This window comes from Gymnogyps californianus, chromosome 2 (genome assembly GCF_018139145.2).
Source record: "Gymnogyps californianus isolate 813 chromosome 2, ASM1813914v2, whole genome shotgun sequence".
Classification (NCBI taxonomy): Eukaryota; Metazoa; Chordata; class Aves; order Accipitriformes; family Cathartidae; genus Gymnogyps; species Gymnogyps californianus.
Window position 1 is genome coordinate 144,010,199 of NC_059472.1, and position 17,945 is coordinate 144,028,143.

The following is a 17,945-nucleotide window of genomic DNA, read 5'->3' on the forward strand; positions in this document are numbered from 1 at the left end:
CCTGCACTGATTTACAGATACAGAAATTCTGAAAGAGATCGGCTCTGCTACAGATTCAAAGTATTTTAAAAGTCTTCCCAATTCTCACTTTTGTCTTTCACTCTGCCTCTGAGCAAGCTAGTCAGACAGGCTGGCTACTCTGAAAGAAAAAAATCAAACAAATGACCCAAGTCAATCAGAAACCTATTGGCTGTTTTGTTGTCGCTGCTGCTGTGGTGTTTGTTTTTTCTTTAAAAAAAAAAAATTAAAGTATACATCTACTGCTTTCCTGTTGGCTGAAATACACAATACAGCTAGTTTTAGTCTAAAAATAAATTATGTCAGAGTAGCCAAAAACTACAATACATGCTTTCCTAATCCTATTTCTTTGTGATCACATAGGTTCCCTGAGACAATTTCACCAGAAGAAATAGTAGGGAAGCAAGTAACTCTTTTTTTGCATTCTCTAATAAAGCAGCAGCAGAAGGAACAGGAAGGGAAGCAACCAAATCTCCACAAAACATCAGTAGTCCATAAGTAATGGACTGCCTTATTTACAATGGAACATCCAGTTATTTATAATGCGGTTATTTAGAACGTACCATAATCAATGATTTTAGAAAATTATTCTATCTAAATTCAGCTACATCATGCTTATTGGTTTTGCCTAACAATTAATTTAACCCCAAATCTGGGGTCAGAGCCTTTTACTAGCTGTGATAAAGCAGTACCTTTTAAGAAAAAAACAACCAACCAAAAAACCCCTAGTTTTATTTTTCATATTTACATATACAGAAGTTTTTGCATTAAAAAACTTGAAAACCAAACCATCTGTACATATAATACAGCAATTAAAGTCTCCATGAATAAAATCTTAAATTTGCAAGTTTATTTGAAAATCATTAAATAAAGCAGCATTAAAATCCAACAAATGGAGATGAGGATGAAGAGGAAAATAATGACCACATAACATTTGTATTCTGCCCTTCCCATATATCTTTTATGCTAGTTGAACCTTTGTTCTCAGTGTAACCTGAAAAACCTCCAAATTCTGAGTTTCTTTCACTTGTCTGAAACAATTCCAGTAGGGCCTGCACTGGTGAACTACAAGAACTTCTCTTCTCTTCAGGAACAGACAGTCCATCTGTATACTTTACACATAACTCCATATTCTGTTTCCGGGGTTCTCTTCTATTTCTTCCCAAGTAAAGCTTCACTTTTCTGTGCAGCTTTCCAGATGGTGAACTGTGTGCAGTGCTGGCAGCAGATTCATTAAGTTCTTTGTTTATAGCAGAATCAGATACCTCAGCATCCAGAACTACATTGTGCTGCATCTGTTGATGATTATCACATAAATCACGATGTTTCTTGACAAACGTAGGATTGGCATCTGTCTTTTTCAAACACTTTGCTGGTAGAACTACTGCATTATTTAATTTTCGTTTTGGCTGTGACGGGTCTTTGTCTTTTTCACTAAAATCTGTAACTTGAGTATGAGAATATAAAGTACACATTCCTTCCTGAAAACACTGTAAATTCTTTTTATTTACTTCTGGTTCCAGTATTTCTTTACTGAATGGCTCATAAGCTCGAGATAAGTTCTCTGTGTGTGCTTTGTCATCTTTCTGAGGGGGTGGTTCTATGAAATTTGATGATACAACAGTCTCTCTTAAGTTTGCAGCACAGGAGCAATCAGTTTTAATATTTTCATCATTATTTCTGAACTTACTTTTTAGTTCTGAAGGTTGTGACAGGTGACAATAAAGAACTGAACAGACAGATCCAGAAATAGGGGTAGGTATTGGCACAGAATTTGGTTGTACTTCTGCTGGCTGGCGATCCAGTTTGAGTGCCCGCATTGCGGTATCCTTCCACGAGTAACTTTTCAATGAAATGCGTTGCTTTTTCAGTCGTTCTTTCAGCTCATCTGGTCTAGTTATCTTTCCAATGATAGGAGAAAAATATCCTGTACTACATTTTGTCCTACAATGAAATAATTTAAAATTATTAACAAACACTTGAAAGAGACATGGGTAACGACTCCATATGCAACTGATTCTAGAAAAGCAACCAAACTGACAAAGCAGTTTTTCTTTTTACATTTAAAGGAAAGATATATTTAGGGTAGCAACACACTATTTCTACAGGAACAGAGTGCCTTAGATTTGAATTTGATGTTTTCTTATTGACTTCTACAGCTCGTAAAATTGTTTTAAAAATACATGAAGCAGTCTAGTATTTCAGTAAATCTCAATTCACAGTGGTATTAAGAACAAAAGAAGTTAATGAATATAATGCAATGACTATAAATACTTACAAATATTCTATGATATATACACACAAAATTAGCATATTTATATATGCTTTTCTTGACATAGTATTTCAAACCTAACCACTCTATTTTTAAATCACAAAAGGAATAAAGGCTTGCCTTCATTAGGCTATCAGTTGTTTGACTATTTGCATTTCCTTTGATTTCACTAAGAATATCTTTATTTCTTCAATATTACTTTTTTTTTTTTTTTAAAGAAATGAAAAAGTTATTCCACCTCCTGACTCATTTGCAAACAAATCAGAGCAATCTTGAATTGAGTTACTGTTCCAAGTAATGAAGACACTGGTGCCTACAGTCCAAGACATGAAACTAGTCCTTCTCTCCTATTTAAGCTTTTGAGCTACAAAGAAAGGAAAATCTGCTTTCTTTGTTCAGCACAGGCAGGACAGAAGCTAAGAGGCTTAGAGTATCGACAGGAATACCTAGATTAGACTAGGAAAAGTTTTTCCACTGACAAGGAAATCAGATTGACTGAGGAGGCTATCATTTGCTGTTCTTGGGCTATTAAGAATGTCAGAAAGTTTTCAGAGCAAGACGTCCAGACTGTCAGCTATCCTTTTGTCAGCAATATTTTAGTACAGTAGAGCTTACTTTTCTGAAGCCGAAGAATAGGTAGGACAACTTTAGGCAATTCCTTTCAGTCTTATTTTCCTGTGATGCCACCTTCACTTTTAAAGTTTGGGGTTTTTTTCTAATTTCTACTTTATAGAACTGATTTGCCAGGTACAACTGCATTGCAAATTTATTTCAGACTGAAAAATATGAAGTTATCGTGTACCAGATCCAGAATTTCAGAACTAAGTATCTTTATGTTCAATGTTTTAACTCACAGGGTCTTTAAAATTCAGAACATGTAACTTACCTTTTTATTTTTTTTGCATCATCTTTGTATTCAACAAACTCATAAACAAACTTTGAGATTATATCATCCACAACTTGATACTGGGTGCTTTGTGCAAAATTTCGGTGCTGTTCACTTTCAAGATGCTGGAATTAAAGAAAAAACATGAAACAAATCTAATACTACAGATATGAATATACAAGTCAACAGTATGATATGGAGGAGTAAGGAAATATCATTAATTTATTACCAGTGTCTCTGAGACATGAACTATTAGTGCCTTCAGCTATCAGACATAGAAGCAGCAATCAAGAATTAAAACCTATAAGGGAAAAAAAATACCCACTTGCTGCTTTTTAGGAGATATATTCAGAAAATCTTTTAAGATAAAAAATACATTAAACTAGCAAGCAGAAACCGTTGTTGATATTACACTTAAGAGATATGACTGTATCAAAGCATCTACTTGACATTTCACGTACTGTTTGCAGATCTTCATATTTCTTCCCACAACATTCACAATATCCTCTCTTTTTTTTGTCCTTCTGAGGGAGCTGAACAGGAGTTCCACAGTCCTTGTCACTATTTATTTTGTTTCTGTTAACAGAAAAGATATATTAATGAGTCTCAAATACGGAGCTGAGCTCTATACTTGCCTTTCACAATATGTTCATTCTTATTCACTTAATTGAAAAAAAAAAGTCTTTATTTCCCCTCAAACTATTTACATTATGTTATTCAATACTTAGGAAAACACGCAGCAAAAACACTTGGTCTAACAGATGACCTCTCATTTGGTAAAAGTAAAGAACAGTCATATTTGTTGGTTATATGTAGCTTTTGAATATGCTGACCAAATGCCATTTTGTCCTGTTTTTCTAGGTACAGGCTAAGTGGAAATACAAGGAAATGAACCTCAAGTTCTTCCTGGAGATTAAAACACGAAGAGGTTTTCAACAGCTGCTCTATGACCTTCAGAGTCCTCATCTGGGAAGACCTACTGTTTGCCGCAACTCACTATTAAACCACCTAAGGATGATATGCTCGTAGTAAAGCAAAACCATCAATCTCTACTTTCCTTTTACTTCAGAGGAATAGTGCCATCTCCCTGTCTAGCCAAAAATCATTCTGACAGACTTTACCAAGTATCTGCATAGATGTAAGCTCAGGACTTTACATCAAAAAACCTGTCCTGAAAAACCTCTAACTTACTAAGCTGAGCAATACATTGCTATGCTTTGTAAGTGTACACTGCTTCCGACAATCGTTTTCAATCAACAAGTTTAAATGCCCCAGCATTTGTTGGGTTCCACAGGATAGGCTCCACCTAACTGTGTACTTCTACTATTACACTAGCCTTTTCACCTTCCCTCTTTAGAACTGTAAAAATCAGAGAACCAGTAAAGCAGGATATAAGCAACAGAATTTATCATCTGAAGATTGAATAACGTCTACAGGTCTTCCCCAATGCAGAAGCAAGTAGAATTGACAACGTCGCTTCAACAAGCTTTTCTCCCAGATAAAGATAAAACAAGTGAGCACTCCCCTTTCTCTCCTGAAACTGACATTCCTCACATTTACCTGCTGTGTATGAAATAATCTCCCACCTAGATATCTCTTTGGCATGTGCCAACCTGAGAGATTAAATAGGAATATTCATTCAAACATAACTCGTGAAATTTTTAATATATCGTATTCCTTAATCCATATAAATGAAAAGAACATTGCCTTTTTTTTTAAAGCATAAAAAAAGAATGGACCTTTCTAACGCCCTCTGAAGAGACACCATCAGAAGTGGCCTTATTATTGCAAGAGTTACTGCTGTATTATAGTCGCTTTGCTTTTTCATACTGCTACATTCATTGCAATTAAAAAAAATAATAATAAAATAAAATAAAATTCATCATGGCAACATCAGCTGAAAACCTCCAGCACTATAATAATGGCGAAGACTGGACAGAACCTCAACAGTGTAGAAGCTATTTTATAAAGAAAACAAGTATCACACCTAGATAAGTCTTAGACCCCAAGGACAGAAAAGCAGCAAAAGTTACTAGATACAGAAAGTTCCACGTATAGCAAAGCTACCTTTCACCTAAGTACCTTTAGTCTCTCATGTGAATCAATTTTAAAGTCAATGAAAGAATCATTAATACTCCAAATACACTAGGTAGAAGAAATTCAAAACAATAGTTTGATTCACCAAAACCCAGATAATTAAGATTCCTAAATAGTTTCAAATCATAAAATTTATTTATCAAAAGTTCTAACTGCATCTGGAACGCTCAAATAGAGCCTGAATGCCAAAACGTATCATACAAACCCTTGCTGTAAGACCAACTGCAATTCTACTGGGCAGTTGGCATCCACTTTTCATCTCTGCAGAGTTGAAGCAGTATTTGCAGAGTCTAATTTCTATAAATTAGACTTTATCAACAATGTGCACTCTTTATCAACAATGATTTTGCATTATGACTGAATATCACGGTTTTAAAAATTTTTAACTGCCTAATTTAGCATTATACTGACAAATATCAAAAGAAGTCTTAAGAAACGCACTTCCTGTAAAATACTTACTGGATGGCATCCAAGATGAGCACAAAGAAGAAACCAGTGGCAGAAAGGAAAAAAATATCTTATGCTGACCCACAGTGATAGAAGAAGGCCGCATTTTTGGATGTATGCATCTGTATGTCCAAAAAAAGGACTAAAGACAGGATAAAGAGGGTACAGAAAGATAGACAGACACCAACAGTTACAGTGCAGCAAATACATCAGCTGAGACATGGCTATTAGTATTAAATATCACACAAAATTAGAAGCAGAGCAGTTATTTTAGAGAACAATTACTTTAGAATTATTTCAGAGAAATACCCTCTCCTCTATCCATACCTCAATAAAGAGTTTTCAACAAACCTTTGCTTAGACTGAGTTTGCTTTTGACCAGAAGGATGCTTCTTATCCACCTCAAATGGACTATATGGTTTTGGAACACCGTAGTTCAGAACCGGAAAGCTGGGTAACTGCAGATAAAACGGTCGGTAGTGGCTGTATTAGACAAAACAAGTGCATTAGAACCATCAGAAATGGAAAAAGGAGTTTATAGCACAAATTACAATCAGGTCAAAAATCCTGAAAAAGTGTTTCTCTTTTACATATGACGTATTGTTGTGGTTTAATACCAGCCAGCAACTAAGCACCATGCAGCCACTTCCCCCTCCCAGTGGGATGGGGAGGAGGAAAAAAAAAAGTAAAACTCGTGGGTTGAGATAAGAACAGTTTAATAAGTAAAATAAAATATACTACTAACTAAGAATAACATTATAATAATTGTAATAAAAAAGAATATAACCAAAAAAAAAAAGAGAGAGAGAGAAATAACACCCAAGAAAAGACAAGTGATGCACAAGGCAGTTGCTCATCACCCACTGACTGATGCCTGAGCAGCAATCCGCCTCTTCTGGCCAACTCCCCCCAGTTTATATACTGGGCATGACGTTCCATGGTATGAAATACCCCTTTGGCTAGTTCAGGTCAGCTGCCCTGGCTATGCTCCCTCCCAGCTTCTTGCACACCTGCTTGCTGGCAGAGCATGGGAAACTGAAAAGTCCTTGGCTTAAGAGAAGCGCTACTTAGCAACAACTAAAACATCAGTGTGTTATCAACAGTATTCTCACACTAAATCCAAAACACAGCACTGTACCAGCTACTAAGAAGAAAATTAACTCTATCCCAGCTGAAACCAGGACACGTATACAGAATGCTAAGCAGATAAACATAAGTCATTCCTTCCTTCCTATAAACTTGATACTTTCTCAAAACAGATTTGCTTTGAGTTTCCATAGCTGTCTTACACATTCCCTGGGGTATGGCTTTCATGTCTATTTATTGTTGAGAGTTGGGTAACCAATAAAACTAAGAACAATTTGGATGATGGTGCATCTGTGTTCCTGAGAAGTAGCCACAGCAGCTCCTAACATCCAATGCATTAATTTTTTTCCATTTTACCATTTTCTTCCTTTTTGACAAATTTTAATCAAGTCACCATTCGAAATATAAAAGCTAACCTTTTCATTTTCCAGAAAGATAATTTTCCTGTACACCATTGTACTTAGAGAGATATCACAACCAGCAACCGTACCACTGCTCTGAATATATTAAAAATGTTTAAAATAGGGCATGCCAAAAATTCACATACGGAATCATTTGACTGAAATGCTGATGCCAGAGTTCAGTCTGATTTTTTCCCCCACATTACTATTATAAGCTACCCAGGCAGAAGAAAAAGGGCAAGCCTGGAAAACATAATAGGGACAGCTAAGCATCTTGTTCTCCTTCTGAACTGTTACTTACATTGCATAAACATTTAAACATTAAAAAAACATTGTTTATGTTACATAAACATTTAAAAGTGTTTCAAGTGTTTAGCACCCAGCTACATTCAGAAGTCAAATTCACTCATATTTACATACAAATTTCTTGTACTTACAACTGTGTTTGTCCAATTCTCCCCACCATCCTCATGTCCCTCATACCTATTACACCAACTCACACTGTAAGTCCAGGTTTAGACCTCTTTTTTTAATTCAGGAAAGTGTCAAAGAAATCAGGTTAAAGAATTTGGAGCTTATAAACATCATCATAAAGCAGAAGTTAGTTAAGAATTTAAAGGTGCAAAACATGCTGTGCAGAACTGCACTTTTTTTATAATTCATTGTTCTCTCAACTTCTGGCAAACTGGTATTTCCTTATACAACCAGGTCTGATCGATTACAGGACCGGAAAGATGTGAAAATTTTAAAGGCTGAAAGTATCAGATTTCATGCCACTGTGGATATTGAAATCAGATTAATAGGGGTTTTTTTTCCTTTTAAAAAGAAATGATTGAACAGGAAATCAAACCTAATTTCAAGGGATGATTTTAACTCTAACAACGTCCCTTTCCTCACGTCTAAACAGCCTCTGAAGGAGATGAATGTTACTGAGTTGGGACTACAGGACTGGAATTTAGTATACAAAGTTTTATTGGTCTTTTGGGCTACGGGATTTGGATCTAAGAAAAGATGTCAAGGTTCAGAGCTTCCAGGTTTCCTTTTCATTCATATAGCCCTTGGCAGAAAGTAACCCAAAGAACCCACTCTCATGATCTACAAACTGGAGCTACATATTAACTTTCCACTTCCATTACCTATTGCAAATATTCCCTACTATACTACTACTTCCTCAATCTCATTCAGTGGCTGAACACAGATACCTGCCCAGAGCATGCAGAGATGAAAATTTTGTGTCTTATTATAAGAGAATAGTATGCCTGGCATCTAAAGTCAGGAAGTCGAAGGAAATTGAAATCTGAAGGTCACTTCCTCAAGGCATACTAAATGTTTCTGAATTACTCAGTTTGAGAAGCACATTATTGAATACATGAAGAGAATACTTACCGACTTCTATCTTCCACCTTGACAAATGGATTTTTCAGTCTACCTGCTCAAGGGAGGAGAAAAGGAAATTGAGAGACAAATACTTTTCTTCATTCTGCAAGCTACTCCAGTAGCTGAGTAAATAAGCAGACATTATTTCAGAACTCATTATGTACATGTTTTGACAAACTCCCGATTTCAATGAAGTTTTTCTACTGCTTTTCTTAGACATACAAATTAGAACACAGCAGCACACTTGACCAGATGAGAACTGTAGTATATTTTTAAGCATTCAGAAAATAAGGCAAAACAGAAACCACTACAAATATTGAAATACTTACTTCTTGACTTTTGAGCAGTAACTTGTTTTCCCTATTGAAAAAGAGAGAGAAGGTATAAAATCCCCGTGAATATTATTCTGCATTTTACTTCAAGATTTAGCTGTAGCTAATTTTAAGTTATGAGGGTCTCCCTGTGTTAATCATGACTTCATACACAGTCACGATAAATTTTGCAGGAAACTAAGCTCATTAGTACTTCAGAAATATGGTGACATGTTTCCCAAAGAAATATTTATTTCTATACCACAAAAAAAAAAAAGTGTTCTCCTTGAGATGTTTCAATTTATTTTTCCTAAAACCAAAACCAAACAAAAAACCCACACAGGTAAATTTAATCACTTTCTCTCTCTCTCCTCCCCCAAAATACCTTGCCATGGTTGAAAGTTGATTCTTAAACACAGATAACATTTTTACAACACTTTATAAATGCCAATTAACTACAAGCTGTAAAATGCCACCAAAACCTGCAGATAGCAACATTCTTCAATTAAAACAATTCTTCTCATTTGAATGGATTTACACAGGTTTTGGGGTTTTTTTAGCAATGAAGATTAAAATTAAAAGGAGTATTTTGTCTTCAGAAAAGAGTAAAGTCTACACTCAAGCATCAGCTGTTAGCTGTAATTGACCCTGGTAAAGGTATAAACTCCTATTTTATACTACTTGCAAAAAACCCCCGCTCTCCTATCCGTGAACACCGATATACTGATGATTTAGCAGAGGATTTCATGTGGCCTCAACAATTAGCCAATATTGCATTCCAAAACAATGTAACATACACTAGATGGTATGTTTCCATTTACTTGTCACAGACCCCAGCCTAAACTAGATAATTGTACAACTTCACATGTTTAACTTAAATTACAGAGCAACTGCAGATGGACCGCAGAAGCAGCTAAACCAGTTTCAATGTCTCACTATATCATACACTAAAATCTGGAGAAATCAGGATTTTCACAGGCCAACTGCACATTATTGGCAGAATAGCTCAAAGGTGCTTTATGCTAGTTCTTTAAAAGACTAGGAAGGAAAAGATGCAGAGTTGAGCAACTGACACAAATTCCCTATAGACAGCTTCTTCAGGAAATGTAACTGTGATTCTTCAAAATGGTCCATCAAAAGGAAAGGGTTTCTAATCACTGTGTCATAGGGAAAAATTACACAAGGCAACTTAACCACAATCCACATCATACTAAAACCAAGCTACATTTTTTTTTTATTATTTATTATTTTTGAGGCAGGCAGAAAGGAAATTTCAGACAGTTCAGTACTTCTGATATTTAGATATCCTTTGTAAGAGCAAAGGTCTACACATTATTTAATCAATGCTACTACGGAATTTATTTTTGAATAATGCTGAAATGTATAGCTAATACTTTCTATTTTTCAAAGACGGTTTTTAAATCAATTCATAAAACACAGTGGTCTGTGAAAAACTGAACATGAGCAAGACTTTATTAAAATAAAATCTGTAAGCTTCACAGTAGGTAGTATTTAGTACACCTGTGTTTTCTGAGTTAATGAAACAAATGGCATTTTCACAAATGGCAAAGAGCCACTTACCACATCTTTAAAAGAACTCCCTGCTCTTTTGATTAGGTAGAGCTCCTTTTTCTTTTGTTCAATGTAATTTTTAACATCTGGCAAAAAGAGGGAGAGTTATACTTAGCTGAGTTTATTTTTGTATGTTTGAAGTAATTTGTCATTTTTAATATCTTGAATTCAACAAAAGAATAATTAAATGAATGTTACAAGTTCAAGTTAGGCTTCATCAAACAAAAATATTTACCATCAATATGAAGTATTTTCACTCCCCAGCTCAAAGCATTGGACAGTATACTACCAGATGGGATTAAGTCCTGCAAACAATAAATTATATTAATAATTTTAAGCAATATATGGTAGATTATGTAAAATAATTGCAAATATTACAATATGTAATATGAAAGCTGAGATCAAAGTGCAGATGCTTTGCTTCTTGCCAAAAGACTATCACTCTCCTCAACTGACTTTTCCATCTCCATGTCACAGCACTTCACCATCAAAAGATATTTAACCTTTCATAAAGCCAAAACTGTTCCCTACTGTTGCATTTTATAGTAAGATTTGAAGACAGTGAATCTATACATTTACTTTAACTTCACGAGCACCTCTCAAATGCTAGCTATATTAGCAATCCTGATAAATTATAATACTCGTCATAGGACTCCACAGACTTTCAATTCTTCAAGAAACACCCACAAAGCATGACCTGACATTTTTAGTTAGGACAATCCCTCGACTTCTGCATGAGTGTTCCATGAGGGACTTCTCTCTTAGACCACTAAGACCACTCTTACTACTGCTTGTTTTCTAGAAAAGCAAAACCAAAGTTTCTCAAGCATGAACTCATTGATTACTTGGCTTACCTGCTCTTTGATTGCTTTTTCAACTAAGGATTTTCCTCTGCTCATACGTACCTATATTAAAACATAAACACATTTGTAGCATGTTAGAACTCATTTCAAAAAACCATAATTGTCATAAGACAATTTACACTGTTGCTAAGAAATACGTATTTTAGCTATGATAGTCCCCTTTTGTTCACTGTACTGCTATTTTTCATTAATTCGCACCCTCCCCACAAGGTTACGGTTAATACTGTCTGGGAGGGAAAAGAAAGGAAAAAACCAACAAGTAATCATTTTCAGCCAAAGCAGGGTACTGCACGGCTGAAGCAATGTTAGTTCTGGGACAACATAGATGGTGGGAATAAGCAGCCAGTGGCACATGCCAAAAGATGAGGTTTCATCAGCTGGACTTGTGCCAAATTAAGCTAACAGTCATTAATATAATCATAGCCTCCGTCTTATCCCCATCTTTTCTATCACCAGTGCATCTCCTTGTGTACTGTATGCTGTTTGTTCATAATAAGCAGGCCTTTACTTATCCAGGTTATTTGCAAAATGAGGTGATCTCACCTATGCAATGCAAAGACCAGCCCATAGACTGGCTTGCAGTCATGTTTGTAAGTAAGTACCATGTATGTATTACAGCTAATTGTTTCCAATTGTATTTTGAAAGGATGCAAGACTTGCCCATTTAAGAAACTTCACGTAAACCTGCACAAATTCAGATACTAACTGTTGCAATTAATGCGATCCTCTAAGAAAGAGCTCAGAAAAACTGAATATTCACAATGTTTGATTTTAATTATTTCCTTGAACTACTATCAAAGAGTGCTTCTGTAGATATCTGCATTAACATAGGCTGTGTTGCTAAAGAGACAGGAACTATTGGATGCCATCACAAGCCTATCCATATTGATCCAGCTGTCAAACGTAACAATGTCAATGTTTAAATATGAGAGGCATACTATATTAGAACACATTTTAGCGTAGTCTACTTATTGGCAGAAAAGGCTCCTTTTTTTTTTAATTAGTTTTTGAAACTTTGCTTAACTAGTTTGAGTTAGTTAAGTTTAACAAGTTAGCCTGAACTAGTTTAAAAGTATGTCTGACTTGTTAAAAAAACCAACCCACAACCATGAAAAAACCCCTTATTCACCCAAGGAACCGTTGCCATCTTTAGGAAACAAAATAGGAGAAAAACTGTAAGAGCACATCCCATGGGCTGTACCTGATTTGCAGTATTATTACTAAGAAACTTACTGTATCTACTATCTTAAATGAACTTCCGTCATGTCGATCTTTTCGGTTGCTAGGATGAGGTGAACTATTTCCTCCATTACGTGCAGATTCTGGGCTAGGAACAGGAGAAATCTGACCAAGAGTTGGTGCAAATTTCGCCTCCTTTTTATTAGACACCAGATAGTTGATATCTTTACTAAGAAAACTCTCCACTCTCTAAATATAAAGATATAAAGCAAGTAATTATTTCAAGACAATAAATCAGTAACTCAATTTTACATTGCATACTTTAAAGAAAAGGGACAAAACTTCTAGAATAATTAAGTTCAAAAACATTGAATTAACGAGACGATATTTTCTAAAGATCTGGACGACAATTACAACTGAGCTGTAGTAGCATCTTACCAGTCACAAATTCCAATTTCAATTTCTTAATTTTGTAATCTGTATCAAAAGAGCTTTGCTTTGTTTCAATTATCATTCTTTGAGCTATCTAGCTGTAATACTTTCCAGATAGAAGAATTCAAACACTGCATTGAGAAATAACAGAATAATTCAAGGAAAAAAATCACAGTTTATAGAATTTTATGTAACAGAAATTATACAGAAGTGTTCAGCTAAACTTAAAAGCGTATGTATGCAAGTGTAATTTACAGTTTGCAAGAAGCTATAAATTCATTGAGTTTAGAACCAGCAGAAAAACTAAAATTTCAGGATAGTGACCATGTTTCACACCTACAGTATTCCTAACACTTCTCAAAAATGTAGAATTAAGTAGATTCATAATATTTTCATACTCAGCAAGACAAAATATGCGGTTATCCTATGCTTATTCTCTTCCATTTTGCTCCTTCAGTCTTTCGTTACCAACTGTTGTGTGATTATCAACTCTATTTGCCTTATTATTTCTTGCCAGTTTATGTAGCTTAAAATATTTTCCTCTTCTCCACTAATCAGTATGGAAAGCACAAATCACACCAGCACCAAGCTTGAAACTGTGCCTTTCAATTCTGCTCTATGTACCTCTTACAGAATTGGGACATCGAGAGAGAGGCACTTTTGAGTGCACTCCACGCAAGTAACAAAGGAAACACATGTGGTAGTTGATCTTGAGGGTGCTGGGCACCTCAGAATAAAACAGAAAAACTTCCCTTTCAGTCTTTGATTCGCAAGCTTACCTTTCACACATGAATTCCTAAAATTCTGTTTTAGAGAGAAAGACAAAAGACAGCGTGCATTCATTTAATGCTAAATGTAAAGAGATGCATTTAACTTGAAACCATATCATTGCTATTCCTTGCCTCTACTATAATTTCAGACAGCATCTTGATTTACAAGCGTCAGTTTCATAAAACTACTCAGTGCTCCTCTGAGGTCAAAGAAGTATTGCCAATGTTCAAAACAGCTAGCAATTTAAGCAGATCCCTTTTGCTTCTGTGGTTAAGGGGTGTTCAATACTTTAACTGCCAAGATTCCTCTCCACTAATTCAAAATATTCAACTTTAAAGTGGTCTAAGCAATTGCATTGCTTGTGTGTTACTATGATATCCTGTACTTGCTTGTATCAAAGTGTTTCTTCCATACAGAAGGGGGGGGGACACACACGACACACAGGGGGGGACGGGGGAAGAGAAAGTATTGAGATGCTTATAAAATTTATGATTTAAATAAGAGTATTTAAAAATACTCATTAACATACTCTGTGCAGAAAGTGCTTACTGAAGTTACTGACTTTTAGTACGCATATGCAAAACACTTCCTCTAATCTCTTTCAGGTTCAGCCGAACAACTTTAGTTGTAACACGTAAACATGTCAATATAGTCAGAAGCAGCAGAAAAAAAAATCACCTCAAACAATGAAACTTACTAAATTTGGATAAAATTTTAAGCAAATGAATAATCAACTGAAAACAAACCTTTATAATAAACACTTGTTACAATTAGCAAAGCAGCTTCTAGCAAAAAACCACAAAATAATTTGTTGATAAGCTAATTGTTCGTATTAAACATTAAGACAAACATAAAAAAATAAAATTCTGTCACATATAAAATACAAATAACATTAAACTGCGGTCACAAAGAACATGGAAAAGGCATTCCACATGCGCAGATTTTCTTCTAGTTTCATAAAGGTCTCTGCTCATTAACTTACCCCTCCTAGCTCTTTGAGATCCTTTCCTATTTTTTCAGAGATAACATTTGATGGAATATCGAGGTAAAACACCTTCCCGGTGAGTGGCTTATATTTAAGTTTCTCTGGTTTTCCTGTATCTTTTGTCACATTCTTCACAGAAGATCTTATCTTTTCTGGTTTTGCTTGCATTCCATCTGCTGCAAGAAGAAAAGGGAATTTAAACAGGGCTGTGTTTTACGAACTGTGTTTATTTTTTTCTTTTCAAAAAGGAAAATTCCTAAATTATGGAAATGGACAAGGCAAGCTTCCATGCAATATAGGACTTTTAAAAAATACCTATGTTAAACATGTCAAAAACGAGACATTAATAATAATACCACATATAGACCTTAAAAGTTGCTTCTTAAAATCATATCCTAAAATAGACTTTTTATTTCAGTTGCTATACAATGCCATCAATTTTCTCACGCAGTTTGGCAAGTATTTGCTATCTCTGTACCACGGTACATACACTACTTGCAGTCACTGAGAATCACAAGAACACCATTTTAGAACAGAGTCTGTGCCTCTCTCTCTTATTCATCTAAAACAAAAAGGATTCATACAGACTCATTAGAATAAAAAACGGTCAAAAGTAACTGAAACACCAAAAAATACAAGACCTAGATCCTACTATTTATCTGAATTTTGAGCACCCACCTGAGATGCAGGAAAACTAAGCTTAAAGTTCAGAACCATTCTAGTTATGACAACTCTTTCTGTCCCCGTGAATGTTACTCTAAAACTAAGAAACCACATACAGCAATTAAACTGTGCTGATGAACCTTCCTGATGCTCAACACAGAGCTAACCATGCAGGCCTAACTATTAGGCTAGACATTTATATAAGCAAAGAAAAAAATTCAGTCTGTGTAAGAAATAAGCCTCATTTCTCAAGGGAAATCTTGTAACGTGGTAGAGTTCTACGAGAACATCAGCTCAATACTGAGTAGCAATCAAAAAAGAAAAGAATTAGAAATTACTAAGAAACAGAAAATAAAATGGATAATTTTATTATGCCACTTCATAAATGCAGGACTCAGCCTGCAAAAGAGTAACAAGGATGATCAAAAGCATGAAGAATGACCTTGTAGATTCAGACTTTGTCAGTCTGTAAAGTAAATGATTTAGGGGAAAAAGAATGCAGATATACAGAATCAAGAACACAGAGAGAACGGCTAAACAGCTTATTCCAGTAGAAGAGCTATGGGATACCAAACAAAACTAGGAGTCAGGTACAAAATGAAAAACAGGAATTGATTCTCTATGCAACAGGGCAACCCTGTGTTGCTTGCTGCCAAAAAACGTTGCCAATACTAAGATGCGATTTCTAGGGGAGGCTGCGCAGGTACATGGAAGAGGAATACTTTGAGGGGTCCTAAATGCACAGAAGTGACATGCAACTCATGAAGTCCCTGTAGCTAAACATAGCTGGAAACTAGAATAATATTAGGTGAAAGTAATTATACCTTCTCTGTTCTTACATATTTCCACAGGAATCCATTTACAACCAATGACAGAGACAGAATCATCCGAGACTTGCACATCGTTAGTTTTACATACTCTTCTTCCTCACTGACTGACACCCTACTCCTAGTTGCTTCTCTTCTGGAGAAGCTCAAAAGAGACAATGAGGGCTGCTACAGGAAGTGAGCAGGCCTCTTTTAGAGACAAAAAGCCAACATGCAAAACAGTCCCTTTGTTATGTAGTCTCTCCCTCCCTGAAATGGTCTTAGATGGGAGAGGGAGCAGAACCACCACTTATGCTGCAAGATTCCCTAAGTAATGGTTATGAACACACATAAGTGAGGCATGAACAGTAGTCAGCTTTGTAGAATCTAGGAGACCAAAAGAATTAGAGAAACAGGAAAATGGGGAGGCTTAGGATAGTGTAACTGATTCAGAATCTAAACAGAAAAGATGGATGATAAGCAGGTGTGCAAGTGAAATTCCGTAGATGACCAGGGATCAAATACGGTGTTATACCCACCACACGTGATGGCCAGGGCAGCTCAAAAATTAAACACACTAAATACTGGAATTAATATTGGAAAATACATATTAAACTTCTTAGGGATAATCAAAAGTTTGGAGTGAGTTAGCAGTACTGCAATAACAGCAAAGAGTCTCTCTCGTAAAGCAACTGCATTTTAATACCCTAGTCCTAACGTGCCTTCCATGCATGCTCCTGATACCAGCAAAGATCTGCCTGGGTGGAGCAGTGTGCATGGCAGTGGCCTAGCGAATTTCAACATAGCTAGTAGCTTCTTTGCCCTGCAAGCATCCTGTAAAACAGAACAAACCAGCTACCTACCTTTTCAGGTATACACTTTTACGTTTAATTCCCCAAACCATGCAAAGGTTATTTCAGCCGTCCACCACTAACAAAGCCCGCTAGCCTGACAGAGGCAAGAGGCCCAAACCCAGCACCAGGCTGACTGCGGGAGCTCACAACGAGAGCCAGGAAGGCGGCACCGGCACCAGGCCGCGGCTGAAAGCGACCCCGCTGACGGTGGGAAAGGCTTGAACCCCCCCTACCCTGAGCTCCGAGCCGGGGCACGGCAGCTCCCCCCCGGGCCACCCCCAGCGACCCGCCGCTTACGGGGACGCGCTCCTTTGTCGGCGGCCTCCGCAGCGCTCGGTTTCATCTTCCCGCGGAGTCACATCCTCGTCTCCCCTCCGCCCGCCGCCATACCTGCGGGGGTTCAGCAGAGCCGCTAAGCTCGCCGGCACGCAGCAGCGCCAGCCCCGCTCCCCCGGCGGCTCCAAGCCCTCCCCTCCCGCCACAGCCCGGCCATCCGTGTGTCCGTCCCCCCCCCCCCCCCCCGGGGGCTCCCAGCCCTCTCCGCCGCAGCCGTTGGGGCCGGCGCGGGTCCCCGGGCGGTGCCGTGCCGTGCCCGCCTCACCAGGCTTTCCCGCCTCCGCCAGCCCCAGCCCGCCGCGCGGGGCCTCGCTCCTCCTCCCGGAGAGCGGCGCCGCCGTCCCAGGGGCGCCTCGTGCCCCGCCGCGGGCCGCGCTCCACCAACGGTCGGCCCCGCGAGCGCGCACGCGGTAGGGGGCGGAGGGAGGCGCGCGGCGGGGAAGTGCTGCGAGGCGGGGTGAGGGCCGCGGCGCGGTCCCTCCCGCGAAGGGGAGGGCGGAAGGGAAGGAGTCCCTGCGGCAGGCGGGCTCCGCGGGGGCGGGCGGTCAGCGGCCGTTATTGCGGGGCGGGGGGTGGGGGTGGGTGTGCC

General features: G+C 37.6%; 1 protein-coding gene across 2 annotated transcripts; it reads right to left on the reverse strand.

The window, feature by feature from the left end:
* Window positions 1–733: 733 nt before the first annotated feature.
* On the reverse strand, window positions 734–17,678 carry DBF4 (DBF4 zinc finger). Of its 2 annotated transcripts, none has more exons than XM_050891450.1 (13): window positions 17,622–17,678; window positions 17,318–17,410; window positions 14,695–14,870; window positions 12,564–12,758; window positions 11,322–11,372; window positions 10,703–10,772; window positions 10,477–10,553; window positions 8,914–8,944; window positions 8,594–8,636; window positions 6,072–6,203; window positions 3,638–3,752; window positions 3,177–3,301; window positions 734–1,962 (listed from the first exon to the last, which is right to left on the reverse strand). In XM_050891450.1, exons 2-13 carry the CDS (start codon window positions 17,361–17,363, stop codon window positions 897–899), a joined length of 2,127 nt encoding a protein of 708 aa, XP_050747407.1. In that variant the 5' UTR covers window positions 17,364–17,410; window positions 17,622–17,678; the 3' UTR covers window positions 734–896. The 2 variants fall into 2 exon arrangements, with proteins under 2 accessions (XP_050747407.1, XP_050747406.1); XM_050891449.1 differs by having other exon boundaries at window positions 14,695–14,873.
* Window positions 17,679–17,945: the final 267 nt, after the last annotated feature.

Bases quoted from the DNA above. Each gene is read 5' to 3' on its own strand.
- DBF4 (XM_050891449.1), bottom strand. From the start codon at position 17,363: ATGAAACCGAGCGCTGCGGAGGCCGCCGACAAAGGAGCGCGTCCCC. The intron at 8,637-8,913 runs GTAAGTATTTCA...TCCCTTGAGCAG, and splicing joins TACTGCTCAAAAGTCAAGAA to GTAGACTGAAAAATCCATTT. The intron at 1,963-3,176 runs GTAAGTTACATG...ATTTCATTGTAG, and splicing joins GATGCAAAAAAAATAAAAAG to GACAAAATGTAGTACAGGAT.